Source organism: Diabrotica virgifera, chromosome 5, assembly GCF_917563875.1.
Source record: "Diabrotica virgifera virgifera chromosome 5, PGI_DIABVI_V3a".
Taxonomy (NCBI): Eukaryota; Metazoa; Arthropoda; class Insecta; order Coleoptera; family Chrysomelidae; genus Diabrotica; species Diabrotica virgifera.
In genome coordinates, this window is record NC_065447.1 from 143110130 (window position 1) to 143129451 (window position 19322).

At 32.2% G+C, this 19322-nt stretch overlaps 1 protein-coding gene across 2 annotated transcripts in view; it reads left to right on the forward strand.

Moving 5' to 3' along the window:
- Positions 1-19322, forward strand: part of LOC114339972 (NFX1-type zinc finger-containing protein 1-like) — a 380271-nt gene that overhangs the window by 121366 nt on the left and 239583 nt on the right. For both annotated transcript variants that reach the window (XM_050650389.1, XM_050650390.1), the window contains one exon: positions 5676-6438. In XM_050650389.1, coding sequence (XP_050506346.1) covers positions 5676-6438 — 763 coding nt within the window. The remainder of the gene's footprint in view (positions 1-5675; positions 6439-19322) is intronic.

Here is a 19322-nt window from a genome sequence, read left to right on the forward strand (position 1 = left end):
CTAAAGTTACGTAGAAAAAAGTTACAGAACAATATTTGCGAAATAACAAGGAAAATTGCCCAAAATTGATGTGAGTGGCGAACTTTGAAAAATCATATTTCGAAAACTGTAAATCCTAATGACCTCTACCAAACATCATTTTAGAGAGAAAATATGTAAGTTTTTTTTTCTGTGAAGCAATGTCTATACCTATATCCCCGTGGACAAAAGTTATGGGACAAAAAACAAAATTTCTTTCTTTTGGGTTTCTTTGTGCTTTTTCTTTTGAATATATTTTTGTAAAAAAAAGTATCTTTGACTTTAAAAAGTTATATTTAGATAGGAAATTTAACCAGGAACAATTTTTATGTAGACGTATTTGTATCAAAAGTGCATAGAACTCACCCTAATGTAACCTGTGCCCAGGGACTAATTCAGCCATTTCTCAAAAGCGCACCCCTTTAAATGGTAGCACTCCGCGGTTTTTTCATATATCATTGACCATATCAAATAATAAAACCCCGTTAACGTTGTAGTTTCTTTTAGCTATCTTATTTTGAATATAATCAATAGCAATTCGGGACATGAATTTTCAAAGTTTTGGTAACATTTTATTTTGATATTTTGGATACATTCTCATAAGAATTCACATCAAATTGAATTGCCGGGACGAAAAAAAGTGGATAATTTCTAGAGTGTAATACTAATACCACATCCAAAACGCATGCATTTTATATCGTGGTATTATAGTTCTACGAAAACTAAAACGGTGGACTTTTTTTCGTTCCTGTATTTTAATTATCGTCTTCTGAAAAAAAATGACCCGATTTTCAATGAAAAGTCCCGGATTTCAGGTATTTTTTCAGCCTTGTCCCGGATTCGACTGAATTGGAGTTTGTCACAAAGTATGCCCATTGAAAGGAAGAACACTGGCAACGCTGAGAGCAACAGAAATGGATTTTTGGAGAAGAGCCGCAGGAAGATCTGGAAGAGATAGGATTACCAACGATCGCATTCTTGAAATAATGGGAATCAAACGAATAATCACAGATGACCTAACAACAAAACAACTTATCTGGTGCGGACACATACAAAGAATGGATGAACAACGAATACCAAAAGAAATATTAAAATGGCAACCAGAAGAAAAGAGAAAACGAGGTAGACCGAGAAAAAGTTGGAGCGAAGGAATAAATAAAGAGCTGAGAGAAAGGGCCATAGAAGAGGACCTATGGAACAACAGGACGAAGTGGCGATTGAAAGTCAAAAAACGGCGGAGAACGTTATAAACCGACAAGTAGTAGTAGTGTAAATAAATAAAAACTTTAGAAATAGAAAACAAGAATTAAGTTACATATAATCTTACGTTAAAGTAAATATAGTCCACAAAGCCACTGCGCATCCGCTAGGAAAAATATTCCGATTCGGATTTTTTGCACAATCTTACTCAAAAAGGACCCCTTTAACAAATTTGCATGTTGCCAGGACCAAAAGTGGGTCAAACATTTTTTAAATGTTTTTGTTTTTTTTCCTAAAATGTTTTTTTTTGCATGGAACAAAGTTTTTTTAGGTTTTTTGGATCATTCCTAACAGAAAAGGTCGTTAGTGACATTTCTCTAAAGTTGATAGTTTTTGACATATAAGCGATTAAAAATTGAAAAATTGCGAAATCGGCCATTTTTAACCTTCAAAAACTATGTGAAAAACTTTGAATGTTGCCAAGGTAGGTAGATATTTAACATCGATTGATGAAATCCCGAAGAGTTTTTTGCAATACAGTATTCAAAACTCCTTTGTTTTTTAATTTCTAATCACGCGTGCGCGACACTATTTTCCACCGTTGCATGACGTATACAGTATGGTGCAAATGAAAGGAATAAATTCGTTATTTCGTAAACCGGCGACTTTAAGGAAAAAACCCGAAACAGGTCGATTTTTATTTTTAAGTTACGATATTGTGGCATATATGGTATACTAGTGACGTCATCCGTCTGGGCGTGATGACGTAATCGATGATTTTTTTAAATGAGAATAGGGGTCGTGTGGTAGCTTATTTGAAAAGATCTTAAATTCTTTATTCAGTAATGTAAACATTTACATATGTATTGATACAGGGTGTCCAAAAATTTTTATTAAATTAAATTATTTGACAAAAAAAAGTAGAAGGACAACCTGTATAAATAATTATAGAAATGTTTATATTACTGAATAGAGAATTAAAGAACCTTTCAAATGAGCTAGCACACGACCCCTATTCTCATTTAAAAAAAATCATCGATTACGTCATCACGCCTAGATGGATGACGTCACTAGTATACCATATATGCCACAATATCATAACTTGTTTCTACAACTTGTAACTACAACAATAACAATAAAAATCGACATGTTTCGGGATTTTTCCTTAAAGTCGCCGGTTTACGAAATAACGAATTTATTCCTTTCATTTGCACCATACTGTCGGTGGAAAATAGTGTCGCGCACGCTTGATTAGCAATTAAAAAACAAAGGAGTTTTGAATATTGTATTGCAAAAAACTCTTCGGGATTTCATCAATCGATGTTTAAAGAATATCTATCTACCTTGGCAACATTCAAATTTTCAATTTTTCACATAGTTTTTGAGGGCTAAAAATGGCCAATTTCGCAATTTTTCAATTTTTAATCGCTTATATGGCAAAAACTATCAACTTTAGAGAAATGTCACTAAATACATTTTCTGTTTGGAATGATCCAAAAAACATAAAAAAACTTTGTTCCATGCAAAAAAATAATTTTAGGAAAAAAACAAAAAAAACATTTAAAAAATGTTTGAGCCACTTTTGGTCCTGGCAACATGCAAATTTGTTAAAGGGGTCCTTTTTGAGTAAGATTGTGCAAAAAATCCGAATCGAAATATATTTCCTAGCGGATGCGCAGTGGCTTTCTGGACTAATAATAAAAACAATAAATATAATAAAACAAATATTTATAGTAAAGCATAGAAACAAATATGAAGTATCATCACCGCGACTGTCAAATAAATGTTACCAATTTATGCCAAAAAGTCACCTTTGTTCGAGCGCAGTTAGAGTGTAATCCGAACAAGTGTGCTTTATAAAAACGCTTTATATTCCACTTATACAAATTAAAAGAAACAAGTTAGGGTATGTTTCTTTAAATGTATGTACATTAATATAAGTCTTCCAATATTATTTCTACGCGTATACAGTCGGAAAAATGAAAGAATAGGGCTTTTCATTCACAGTCATTTGTTTCGAGCTACTGTCATATGTCGTATAATCCGTGTATATTAATATTATACACAGATTATACAATATATGACAGAAGCTCGAAACAAATTACAATCGATGAAAAGCCCTATACCCATGAACGATCACATCAATCACTTATTTTGTATTTGCTATCTTTTTCTATAACAAACGTTTGTTATTTATAGAAAAAGACAGCAAATACAAAATGAGTGATTGATGTGATCGTTCATGGGTATACGCTCTGAGCTTCGCTGGTGTCGCTCCTAGCGGATTACTAATGCAATTTTCACCGGTAATTTTTAAATTTATTATTTAATTGTTATCGCTTAATATTTACAACGCAAAAAATTAATTAAATTGTAATCGATTTTTTAAGATTTTGCTAATCATTTTGACGTTCTATTGATAAAATATGAATTTCTTACTTCGGATACTTTCACAATTATCGTGTAGATGGCGCTAAGATTAATTTATAATTACATATTACGGAATATTAAAAAAACTTAAATTCAGTATTTAAAACGTAAGTATATTTAAGGTAAAAATATATACCACAGCTTTGACCAACTAATATTTTTTATAATTAATGTTTTTAATTTTAATGTTAAATTAATCACTTTGACATTTATGTCAAATTTCCGGTAAACGTTTACAGACTTGCCACTACTGGCGCTCGCGAATTTGTAAATATCCCCTCTACGTACGAGCTCACAGCGTATAGGGCTTTTCATTCACAGTCATTTGTTTCGAGCTTATGTCATGTGTCACATAATATTAATATATCTACGTCATATGTTATTTTCATATACCAATGATACAAACCAAAGACGTATGATGTAGATATATTAATATTATGTGACACGATAGAAGCTCGAAACAAATGACAATCGATGAAATAGGGCTTTTCATTCACAGTCATTTGTTTCGAGCTTCTGTCATGTGTCACATAATATTAATATATCTACGTCATACGTTATTGGTCGCAGGGATGAGGGCGGATGAGGGACTATTGGTCGCAATTACTGGATGAGGGCGGCGCAGGATAGATGGGGTTGGAAACGAGGGGAGGAGGCCTATGTTCAGCAGTGGACTTTTGAGGCTGGATGATGATGATACGTTATTGGTAATACCAATGATACAAACCAAAGACGTATGACGTAGCTATATTAATATTATGTGATACATGACAGAAGCTCGAAATAAATGACAAGCGAAAAAAAGCCCTATTCTTTAATTTTTCCGACTGTATACGCTATGAGCTCGTAGGTAGAGGGGATAATTAAAAATTCGCGAGCGCCAGAAGTGACAAGTCTGTAAGCTTTTACTGGAAATTTGACATAAATGTCAAAGTGATTAATTTAAAACATTGAAATTAAAAACATTAATAGGAAATAATATTAGTTGGTCAAAGCTGTGGTGTATATTTTTACCTTAAATATACTTACGTTTTAAATACTGAATTTAAGTTTTTTAATATTTCGTAATATGTAATTATAAATTAATCTAAGCGCCATCTACACGATCATTGTGAAAGTATCCGAAGTAAGAAATTAATTATTCATTAATAGAACGTTAAAATGATTAGCAAAATCTTTAAAAAAATCGATTACAATTTAATTACTTTTTTGCGTTGTAAATATTAAGCGATAACAATTAAATAATAAATTTAAAAATTACCGGTGAAAATTGCATTAGTAATCCGCTAGGAGCGACACCAGCGAAGCTCAGAGCGTATACGCTAACTATGTGGACGCTGGTGTCGCTAACTAGTGGACTAATAATGAAACTTTTGCCGGAAATTTTTTTATTTATTATTTAATTTTTATCGCGTAATATTTACAACGCAAAAAAGTAATTAAAATTTAATCAATTTTTTAAGATTTTGTTAATCATTTTGACGTTCTATTGATAAAATATGAATTTCTTACTTCGGATACTTTCACAATTATCGTGTAGATGGCGCTAAGATTAATTTATAATTACATATTACGGAATATTAAAAAAACTTAAATTCAGTATTTAAAACGTAAGTATATTTAAGGTAAAAATATATACCACAGCTTTGACCAACTAAAATTGTTCTAATTAATGTTTTTAATTTCAATTTTAAATTAATCACTTTGACATTTAGGTCAAATTTCCAGGAAAGGTTCCCTGACTTGTCACTGTCTACTGGCGCTCACGAGTACGAGCTCACAGCGTATAATAAAACATGTCTAGTGGCTGTAATTCCTGTGTACTCGGCTAAATGGTTCTAAAAAGGAACATACCTACCGCCTAAATATTTCGTGTTGATATCATATGACGTCACGGGTTATGACACGGATGACGTGCAACGGTATGTATATTGGACGGACTGTAGTAAATTTTTGCGTATCTCTTTAAAAAAAAAGGCTGGTCCAACATTTCTTAACTGTGTTTTAAAAACCGTTTCATCTTTTAGGTACATCAAGAATCCACGAGATAAACTGCAGGATATAAAAGTGTACGAAGGCGTCAAGTTTCTCAATGCAGAATCTATAAACCATCAAAATTGTCAGAGAATCCAATTTGACTTCGCTAAAAAGTACACAAAGTTTGAGTTCGAGAATTCCAAAAGATTTATGCACGGTTCTTTGTTGTGTTTCACAGATGATAGGTTTAAAACACTACTTTTTGGAAAAGTTGTTGAACGAAAGGCAGAAATGCTAGGAAATGGTCAGCTCATCGTTGGATTTAATGCAGATATGGAGTTACCTGCAGGTCTTTATGACAAATCTTTTTTGTTAGTAGAGAGCAAAGTTTATTTTGAACCTTATTATCAAGTTCTTACTGTTTTAAAAAATATGACAATCGAACACTTTCCGATGGAAAAATATATTATAGACGTACGTACAGACACAAGACCTCCCCAGTACCTTTTGAAAATAGATCCTGTATTCTATACTATAGAGGGTACAATATTTTTTCCTTTGGATTGGGGTGATCGAAAATTTTATGGATTGAATGAAGCTCAAAATAATGCTTTTCAATCTGCGCTAACCAGGGAATTCGCAATTATACAAGGGCCTCCAGGAACAGGCAAAACTTTTCTGGGTTTAAAAATTGCTAGAACAATGTTACAAAATTACGATGCATGGTATAAAAACTCTCCCATCTTAGTAATTTGTTATACAAATCATGCTTTGGATCAGTTCTTGGAAGGATTGCTGTCAACAACACATAAGGTAAGTCAACACCGTTTCTTAGTAATTACTTTAGTAGTACTAATAGAAATTATTACAAATAATAAAAATTAATTTTTTTTAAATCCGCTAAATACTGTTAATACGGACAATTACCATTGTATAAGTAGCAGAAAAAATTTCAAAAGTTGGAATACTTTGGACACATTATGCGAAATGAATCCAGATATGCCCTCCTATAAGCCATCCTGCAAGAAAAAAAGAATGTGTGTGTACTTTGTACGCACGTAAGAAGTTATACTTCTATTATATGATTTAAACGAAATTAATATACTTTCTATTTATATTTTGTTTAAATATTAAACTAATTTATACTTACTACTTCTCAAACATTTTTATTAGAACAGTGCCAAAAATTAAAATAATAAAAGAATAAGACACACACAAACACATTAAACAAGCCACAAATGATGTCTGAACATTAATTGTCGAAAATTTTTTTAACTAAATACGTATTTTCTGAAAATAAAATTATATAATAAATATACTTACAATCATAAAATGTATTAAAAAAAAAACAAAAAAGAAAGTTTCTATTGGGACTCGAACCAGCGCTGATAAGTGCGGTTGGTATTGGAATTCATTCGCCTTCAACGCTTAGCCACGGACACTATGTGTCATTATTTACGAAGATCGACTAACTAAACGGATTAAACTTGTGATATTTTGATATTTTGAAAATTGATCAAATTATTTTAATTTTGAATTGAAATGATTTAGAATTGAAAAAATACAACAAAACATAGAGTGAAAAAACAATATATTAGGTGAATATTGATAGAAATTTTGATGGTAATCAAATTATATAAATAAAAGTATTACATACTATGTATTTTGGCAGATCAAATAGGTAGGTTTATACCCATGATACATTAACAATTATTACGTACCTGTTGCTTTTAAAAACTATTTAAAAGTCACTACAATATTATAAACTTTTTTGTTTCTGTCCTCACAACAATAAAACTAATATATTATACATCTGTTTACCTTTACCTTTACCTCCAAACCACAGCTGTCCTACAGCTGCCATATCGGATAATTTTTGACATGTCATTTGAACATTCAATCAGAACAAAGTTATAATGCGCATGCGCCGGGCTGATAGGTTTTAACATATAAAAATTCACCCTCTATCGCCGGTAAACAAGTATAACTTCAAAAATATTTGGAAAGCTGGTTCAACACAACATCTGTGCAGCTTTTTCGCGTTGCTGCAGATAAAATAAAGATTGCCATAATGATCGCCAACATTCGTCATGGATAGGCACATCAAAAAAAGAAGTAGCAAAACGACGAACTTAGAATGTCAGGATTAATTACGCACTCAATAAATCACGCAGATTTGTATAGTGTTGTTTCTATGGTGGCTCCTGACTTCCGAGCCACCCTGGATACTTAGGGGTTGGTTACCCCCTACCATAAGGGTTGATGAAATAACTCTTTTCACAGTAGATGCATTTATTTCTATAAGTCAGAGTACTAACGGTAAAGAACTGGTGGTACGTTAGTTCTCAGTAGCTGTGATGTTTTCCCTTTGGGATCTCAAATATTAATTAAATTACTGTTCGCGATGGAATTAGAACTAAACCTCGATATTCTCTTGTTATTGTTTTGATATATAATGAAAGTAAGATTATTTTGATTAAAAGCGCTGAGTCTACTAATATATAAAAATAATGAATACTATTGTTATTTTAAACCGACCTTGGTCAAACCTAAACTGTTACACCGATATTTGCTAATGTAGGTCGAATGTATTTACTATAAACAAACGTAGTTTTGTTTTGCTAAAGATATTTTTAATTATTAAAAGGATTTGTTTTAATAAGAATATTACTAAGAGATGCCGTGTATCCCAACACATTTCCTTCTCGTGATTGATTAAGTTTGACAATTTATAACTTTATTATTTGTACTCTGGTTTTCAAGTTTCTTGCATCAGTTTTTAGATACATGTATTGATAACGTTTGTTATTATTCTGGAAACAAAAAAATTTTGCTTACATGGTATTATACGGTGGTGAATGGAAGCGTTGTATTTTCTACTAACTTCAACAAATTCTGTGAAAAAATTGAAGAGGTAACTTTGCTTCATAGTCCTGTCATAGTATCCCGGAGGTATTACTAAAATTTTGTTTTTTGAATTATCCGAATGGCTCTTTTCTTGTAAGAGGTGTACAAATTTTTGTAAATAAAAAAAGCTTGACTCATAAACATAAATATCTTGAGAGGTTGGATTGATAATATTAGAATGGCCCGAATGCAGCGCAGATCTCAATTTTTTTGAGTATTTATGGGATGAATTAAGGCCATCGGTACATAATTCGCAAATATTTTACGGCTATCCCTAATTTTTCTGTCTTTACACGACAAATTACGTGTAGACAATTTCTCGCTGGTATGGATATGTAAACATTACTACTTGACAATGTCATCATTAACTTTAAAGAGATGGCTTTTGAATGTTCTTGGATAACTGTTACTTGTATAATTGCAAATTATTAATTCAGTTATTAAATATGAAATTTTTTTCACTAATTATGTATTCAGTGATTGTAATAATTTATATACTGTACAACAAAAACTAATATTCAATCGAGAAAAGAGGAAAAGTGTTAAAGTGATTTTTTAATAATATATTGTTACTATGTTTATCAAATTTTGTACAAACATATTTTATGTATTAGATTAAGTTTATAACCTATGTTTTTTCCTTTCGTATTAAGCCCTATGCCTATCCGAGGTCCACCTGTCTCGTCTAAATGCTCTGATCGACACCTGAGCGTCAAATTGTGTCCTAGTCTAATATCCCAAATTATATTGAAAAAAAAAATAAAAATAAAAAAAATATCTAAAAAAAAAATATCTAAAAAAAATATCAAAAAAAATAAATATATAAGTAAATAAAAAAAATACATAAAAAAATGATAAAAAAAATCACAATGAAAAGAAATAATTCCAAATAAAAACAAAAATCGTTGAAAATTAGACATAGGTATATAAAATAGTTATGGTATTATAATATCACCCTGTACAAAAGATGTTTAAAACTCATTCAAAGTCATTAATCCATGTAGTATCTGTTCTTGGATTCAATAACCGCAAGTAACATTGAATTGTCATGTTTTGTTATTACTTAAATGTGTATATAAACATTAACTCGGTCGAGAAAGATTATTATGAATATTGTTGTAGTTGGAAGGTATTCACGTATAGGATAGGTCAAGCTAATATTGTAAACAACTTATGTAGTGAATCATCGACTTCGAATTAAATATAATGTTATCGGAAAACCTGAGTTTTAATTAATTGGGACCAGAAGGCAGTAACATCACACTATTTAATACATGGCTGATCCTGCAGACTAGAGGAGGTCTTCTGAAAGGAGCAGAGATGGCGGCACCAGCTTGGAAACGAAGACGGCGAAAACTGACCAGGACCCAGGAAGAATACAGGAACCGAACCCAGTGAAAAGACAAAGTGGAAATAAAATGTAAGTAAGAATGTCTATCTTTATTAAAAATGCTTCCCTCGTTTTATATTATTATTGAAAATTGAATATTTATCTTTGCTGATTTTTGAATAATTTATGAAGTATCGATTTTTTTTTTAAGAATATCTATGAATTTTGAAATATGAAGTGATTTTTGAATTTAATATTTTTATCGAAGTTTATTATATATGCTATTCTTGAATTTTTATTGAATTTTGAATTGTTATTAAATTTATTTGAAAAATCTCTATCCGATTTCGATTTTTAGTACGGTTATTTTTAAATATTGTATGGAATATCGAATTTTTTCCAAAAAAAATTCTATCGAATTTTGAGATTTGCACTGATTTTGAATATTTTTATCTAACTTTTGCATAGGCTGATTTTGAATTGAATTTGTATCGAATATGTATACTATTATTGAATTTTTATTAGCCATTTTGTTTTTATTATTGATATTTATTGATTCTATAGATACATTTTAATCGATTTTGTGTTAAATTTTGTATGATATGAACCTGAATTAATATTTTTTGAGTGATAAATGATTTTTTTTAATAAATAATGATTAGTGATGACATACGATAAACATTTGTAAGCAAGAGATATATTTTTAACAAACTGACCTGATGAGTCGAAATAAGGAATTTGGAGAAGAACTATATAGATAAAAAGAAGAACTAACAATATTATAAGTTGAATATTATGAGGAAATTTGAGACAATAAGAAACCCACGGCTCTTGTCAAATTAGGAAGGTACTAAGTGATTTATAGAAGCTTGAAAGCTTATTAGAGACCCACTCTGTGTTTTGAAGGGTACCTATTTTATTCATGATTATTCATGAATAAACAACGGCCTCAAAGCAAGGGATTGAGGTTGTGATATTTTTAGAAGAATTTTAACCGCATAAAGTACCTATTTCGTGTTTTGAGTTAACTTTACCACCTCTATGGTGCGTACAGATCAGGGCGAAAATTCGGGTTAATATTGGCGGAGAACTAAGACATCCGAGTGAAACCTCTTTTATTAAGGTAAAACGAAGGTATCGGAGCTAGTATATGAAGTGATAATTATGATGTTATATGAAATGATATATGAGATAAATGATATATGATTGTTATATGAAATATGTATATGAAGATGAATTATGTACACTGTAGAAGTGCTATTATATGAAGAAAAGTGAATTATATGAGTTGTAGTACCAGACAAGAAGAAAAGAAAGGAAAAAAGAGAATTTTATTAAAATATGTGGGAAAAATGAAAGAAGAGACATAAAATTTGTAAGAAATGTCAAAATAAACAAGCAGAATTAAGAATAATATACTAATCAAATAAGTATCTAATTATTGAATTGTGTTTAAGAATTAAAGTTGTAAATTTTTTTTCTCTAAAGTAATGTAAATTATAAATAACTTATTTTTAAATGTAGATAATGAATTCAGGTTAAATTTTCGCGGAAAATGGAAGTGTTTGAATTAAGGATAGACAATATCTTACAATAAGTGTTAGTAGATAGTAAGCAAAGGGACACAAAAATTGAAGTTTTTAGAGAGATTAAATCTTTATTTTAGCTACAAGAGAGTTATTAGAAGTTTTTTAGAGAAATATTAGAAATTTTTAGAGAGATTACATTTTTATTATAGGTACAATATTTTAAAGTTAGTAAGACATATATAAATAAATCAAAAGAAGACTGAAATAGGAATTATTAATAGAGTAAAGGATACATTTTTTTTACTTATTCGAGTAATATTAGCTTAGCTTAGGACTTTTAGGTAGATACGAGATTTTTAGTTAGGTAGATTAGATTATTCCCCTGCTTGTAGGAGATGCATATAGGCACTAAAAGACTATATTAAAAATCCCGATAGGTTTAGTCACTGTTTTTATGTGGACACTGTTTTGTGAATGGAGAAAAGACTAAAAAGCAAGACGGAACAGAAAGTGAATTAGTGATAATAATAAACAATTTTTAGGATTAAAAAAAAACTCTGAAATGTACCATGTTACAGTTAGTTAGGATGTTTAGGAAATTTAATTTTTGAAAATAGTATTAGGTAACCATAAACATTTTTGTAAAAGGGAAAGAGGAGCATCACATTTTAAAAATATATAATTTTAACAAAACGGGGAGGTATGGTATTATAATATCACCCTGTACAAAAGATGTTTAAAACTCATTCAAAGTCATTAATCCATGTAGTATCTGTTCTTGGATTCAATAACCGCAAGTAACATTGAATTGTCATGTTTTGTTATTACTTAAATGTGTATATAAACATTAACTCGGTCGAGAAAGATTATTATGAATATTGTTGTAGTTGGAAGGTATTCACGTATAGGATAGGTCAAGCTAATATTGTAAACAACTTATGTAGTGAATCATCGACTTCGAATTAAATATAATGTTATCGGAAAACCTGAGTTTTAATTAATTGGGACCAGAAGGCAGTAACATCACACTATTTAATACATAGTTCTTTGTAAAATTAAAGCAGGATTGTGATTGGATACATACCTGAACAAATCAGTAGAAAGCAGGAAACACTCCTTTAGAGCTTCCGTATAAATAATACAAATAATCCCAAAAAGGTAAGATGGCGAATGGACATTGACTTCGAAGCCTATAATGCTCTCTCTCTCTCTCTCTCTCTCTCTCTCACTTTAAAAGGTTATTTTGCAACTTATCACATGATTTGGTTTCGAGTAATTGTTGTTTTGTCTTAGATGTAATTTCATTAGCAGCATTTATTTTGTTAACAGCATTTTTCAGCTTTTGTAATCTCGTTTTGTACATGTTAATATTTCACCTACACACAATCCAAATTGCGGCAACTCAACTCTAAAGTCTAACTAGAACTAAAATAACGGTCCAGCAACATCGCATTGTTGGGTAGAGGGAGCCACTATCTTACCACGCATAATTTGGCTTGTGTTAGTAACATGCCTCAAACTAAATAATGGAAACTAACACACATTCTAGAGAAATTAAATTAAAAACAAATTTATTGACATTTCTTCAAAAAACGAGTATCTACTGAAATGTAAACCAGATTTTCAGTTTATTGCTTCAAAATCATGACGAAATGATGTGATGTTAGTGAAATAAATACCAAAAAAATTCTGGCAACGTGTGTAAGTTGCCACAATTTTAGAAGTTACCAGAGTGCAGGCTTATTCACACACAAGTTGCCATAAATATCCTGACACTAACACACACACACACACACACACACACACACACACACACACACACACACACACACACACACACACACACACACACACACACACACACACACACACACACACACACACACACACACACACACACACACACACACACACACACACACACACACACACACACACACACACACACACACACACACACACACACACACACACACACACACACACACACACACACACACACACACACACACACACACACACACACACACACACACACACACACACACACACACACACACACACACACACACACACACACACACACACACACACACACACACACACACACACACACACACACACACACACACACACACACACACACACACACACACACACACACACACACACACACACACACACACACACACACACACACACACACACACACACACACACACACACACACACACACACACACACACACACACACACACACACACACACACACACACACACACACACACACACACACACACACACACACACACACACACACACACACACACACACACACACACACACACACACACACACACACACACACACACACACACACACACACACACACACACACACACACACACACACACACACACACACACACACACACACACACACACACACACACACACACACACACACACACACACACACACACACACACACACACACACACACACACACACACACACACACACACACACACACACACACACACACACACACACACACACACACACACACACACACACACACACACACACACACACACACACACACACACACACACACACACACACACACACACACACACACACACACACACACACACACACACACACACACACACACACACACACACACACACACACACACACACACACACACACACACACACACACACACACACACACACACACACACACACACACACACACACACACACACACACACACACACACACACACACACACACACACACACACACACACACACACACACACACACACACACACACACACACACACACACACACATACATACACGCTGTGCAATATTTATGGCAACGTGTGCATAAGCCCCAATTGTGGTTAAATTGAGAAGATGTCATAAACAGAGTACCGTGACGAAAAAAAATCTGTGTGTATAGAAACCATTGATTTACACTCCGTTTTGTCGAAGCTATGAATATATATCACTTGTGGCAACGGAACCACAAATATGCTTCAACAGATAGTGTGTAAAAAAGTTGCCAGAAGTATCTAGATATGTGATCGTGTGTAACATAGGTTGCCAAAAGTATTAAAAAATGAAATGTGTTTGGAAAGCAGTGTTGCCATGTTTAAGAAAAAATCTAGATATATTTAGAAACATTTTATATTAAGCACGTATCGGTATCAATGTAGTTTATACTAGAAATGAGTAAGATACAGTTATTCTAGGAATTAAGTGTTTTACAAAGTGTCACAGTTAGGTAGGATCTACATTAATTTTTTGGATTATTTGATGAGTGACAAAACTAGGATTAAAATATCATTGTTGTTAATTCTGAACAATACTTTAAATAAACTGAAATATCTAAATTAAAAAATTGAAAAATTAAATGTAAATTAAAATAACGATTATGCATTCAATAAACTTGAAACATAAAAAATGCTTGGTGAATAATTCAAATAAATCTAGTCTTATTAGGACCAAGAAATTAATGTAAAACCTTGAAATAAAACTGCTAGGACATCTAAAAATCCAGCATTATTAATTATTTTTTGCTATTTTTATTGCGCATAAGTTTAGTAATTTCATTTTTAACACAAAATTTAATCTTTGACCAACATCTTTCAACTAATATGGGATGTAGCTCAATGCATTTCTCACATTCTTTTTTGTTTGGTACAATTCCCTTCTTAATATTAAGTTTAAAATAATTGCAGACGGCTTCCTTTTCTTGATTCGTCCATGGAACTGGACCTCTGGAAATCTTTTTAGACTTTTTTGCTTTGGTTACTAAAAAAATCAATAAACAATAAATTAATAAATTATATTGTTAGCAAAAAATAGTATTCTCATTTTAATTTGGCATGTTTTTACAACGCCCCAGTTACCTCAGATTACAACTGAAATATTCCATATATTGTTGACTGTTTTTTTTTTAGTTTTGACTTAAGATTGTTCAAATAATCACTTACATTTTGTTTTGTGAATGGTCTGAACATTTTCATCATTATCAATTCCTGCTTCACCTTCCGGTTCAGCTTCTGGTTCTTCTTCCTCATCTTCTTCTAAAGTAGGCAGATCTAGAAAATGAATCATAGAAGCAAACAAATTAATACTTGTTAAATATTCAAAACATTACCTTTAATTTCTATTTCGTCAATAGATTTTCCAGCAAACTTGTTCACTTCACCTTTATCAACAGCTATAAGCAATCGACTTACTTTGGTGAGTTCAATCGCACTTTCGTGCATTCTGTAAAAATCACGATGTACTTTGATGTCATGACCTAAGTGACGAGCTAACCAGTCATATTGATTTTCTGACATGTCAAATAGTTGACATACAGTTGCTACATATTTACGCAACTTTGTTCCCGTTATTGCTGAAGGATTCTGTAAATCAATTTCTTCACATATTTTTTTCAAGCAATCATGCCCCCTAAGATTTGAACTAGATGGATTAGATCTGGCGAAAATGTATACATTTTGACTTGAAATACCACATGTAACTCTATGTTGAATCAAAATATCAATACATTGTTTCGTATTTGGAGTTAGGATTACTGGGACCTTTTTGCCACGTTTCCCTTCAATTTCCAATACTGTCAATGACTCTGCCAGTTTTTTTTCGAATATTGTGAGAGAATTTGTTATTACGTCCGTATTTTGCTCTGCCCAAGTTGGTCGGGAAATATAATCAGTTAGCTTCAGTTTTGCTGCTTCACCCGATCTGCGTTTATTAAACAATATTATTCTAGATAAAGTTAACGTTGCAAGCCGTGTCCACTTATAATTATTAGTGTAGTCTTGTATTAATTCTTGTTTAGCCTTTAACATGTTTGTATCGATATAATTACTAAGTTTCACTAAATCGGTCGTAATTGGCAAAAGTTGAGTGGAATTCAATTTTCTTCGGTAAAGTGTGGATATAGCATTGGAAGATATTCGTATGCTCCATTCCATTTTCATCAGCTGAAGGAATGATAACAATGAATTGTTTTTTTTTCACATTTCCTGCTCTTAAAGCACTGCCTCTCTGAATAGCCACACATTTCTTAAGAGCATAACCCAATTTTAAAGCTAAACTCGGAGTATGAAATTCTGGTCTACAGTTACTACTAGCTGCCATGGTCATACTAATGTCTTTAGTTGCTTGAACAACCACGTCGAATTTCTCAGGAACCAGAAAATCGCCAAGCGTTTGCGACCTACTGTTAGTTAATTTCTTAAGGGATATAACTAAACGAGCTAGCTGCCTCATGGTTTGTCTTATTAACTCATTTTGAGTATCACCATACTTCTCGTACTGCATGGCTCCATATTTCAATATCAAAATATCATTGTTGCAGGTGTTACCAATTTCATCGTTTTTAAACTTTGCTATTATTGAATTTGTGAAATTTTTAGTAAAACCAATTCCGAATATATCAGCTACGAGAGCATTGCTTTCGGCAATAACATGACGGGATTCTTTCTGGTCATCAATATTAACTTTTTCCTTGCATGTATATTTCACATGATGCCAGATATGTTTTTTCAATAAAAATCCTAGAGAGTTGGGACAAGGACCATAATTGATATCACTAACAAATTGTGCTTCATCTGCTGTTGGCCGTCTAATTACTATCAGCTGTCCTTTTTTTGTAGAAAGAACGTTGCAATTGTGATAGAAGTCTCCCACCCTAATCAATTCTAAGAAAGCTTGCTTTCTCTTTTGAGAACCCTTGGGATGAAGTAAACATTTCTTTACTTCTTATTCTTCGGAATGAACGGTTTCAAAGTGTCTTGCCATAAGTATAACTTGCTTACTACAGTAGTAACAAGCATGAATTTTATTTCTTACTCTTTTACCACTTTTTCTAATTGCTGCATTTATTTCAATTTCATTCCGACAATTTTTTTTCCTGTACGATATGGACTTATCAGTAAGCTGAGAACTGTTTGTTGTACCTCCACTGTCACGATTTTTGATATTGTTACTAAATTTGTCAGATGTCTCATAGTGTGTTTTTAACCCATCACTTGCTGGTAGATCTTTATTATTGCAATTAGAAACATTTTCAGATAATTCAGTTACGTTAACGATTTTATTTCCATTGTGGTTTAAAATTAACCCTTCACTAACAGCTAAATCTTCATCATTACAATTAGATATTATATCAATAGGTTTTTGGCTTTCACTGTAGTTGAGGCTTGTAAGATACTTGTTTATAATAAAACTTTTATCGCTTTGATTATTTTCAGTTAATATATTCAAATTTCCTTCGCTAATTACGATATTTTGAATAACGTGTATCTTCTTAGATGGCGGACTGTCTGAACAATGAGACGATGGAATATACTCGCTGCCGCTAGTTTAAGGTTCACTTTCAGAGGAATCTGAAAAAATTGGGATAAAATGTGGATACAAATTAACACGCTACTCATACAATACGCGACAGTTTCACTCATGTTCGATTCCACCAACCATTGCATAAATTTAGGTAATACATAGGTACAAGAATTCCTATATACAATTTACGTGATAGGAAATACCTAATAATGTCACTCTTAGATATTATTTACACAATGCGTCCATAAAGTAACGCATAAATTCATTATTACCTAAATAAACAATAATATTAGATGTTCCCGAAACAGGTTAATTTTTGAATTCAATTTACTTTTTTTTTAAATTATAATCTAACATACAGGGTGAACCATCTTCGTGTGATGACGTCATCACCATTTTTTTAAATGGAAACTCTTTTTTCATTTCCGGATTGCTCTTTGTGCACCTAGATCGTGAATCTATTTCACAATCTACGGTGAGCAGTAAATACAGAGAATTAGGACATGTGAGGGATGCAAATTGCAAGATAGACCAACAGTTGATGAATATACAATGCGGAGATTATCAAGGGATTTTGGTATTGGAAAGTCTTCAGTATCACAAAGAATAAGATACCACCCTTATAAAGTACGTGTTATCCATGAATTGGCTGAAGACAACTTTGACCAAAGAACTGAATTCTGCGACTATAATATGATGAACCAAAATAACAATTTCATTGATAACGTTTTATTTTAGTACGAGGCAACGTTTTATTTGAAAGGTAGTGTTAACCAGCAAAACACTCGTTATTAGTCTGATGAAAATCCACACTGAATGCAAGAGTCCCATACGCAAAGACCACAAAAAACCAACGCATGGGCTGGTATTGTGAGAAATACAATTATTGTTCCATGAAAATTCAACAGGCATTATATCTGGATTCCCTATAAAATTTATTAATTCCTGATCTGATCCAGCTTTTTCCTGGTATATTCAAATACCCACTGTTTTAAACCGCTGAATCTGGTTTCAACAGGATGGCGCACCGCCACATTTCGCAGTAACTATGCGCGATTTTTAAACAGAACTTCTTCACAAAGGTGGATAGAAATAATGGGACTAGTGGAATGTCCCGGTAGATCACCTGATATATGCCCATTAGACTTCTTTTTATGGGGGTTATTTAATATCTGATATCTTTTCACAAAGAAACCTGGAAATATCCGACAACTACAAGACGAATTAGACAAGAAAGACATATAATACCCGCAATACTACATAATGTTAGATACGAAAGTAATACCCGGTTCAGTCATTGTCTAACGATCAATGAAGAACAATTTGAACATTTATTGTAAATATTCGTTTGTTTGATTTTGGTAGTGGATCACAGTAATTGCAAAAGTACATAATTCCATTTAATTTGTTTAGTACATTCAGTAACGTATTACTTTCCATAAACAATTTTCATAAACTTTTTTTGTATTTCTGCCCACCCTGTACCAATTTTAAGCAACGTGTTATACATTTTTGAAATCGGCTCAGCAAGGCAAATCCGGATATTGAAAAAAGGGCTTCCA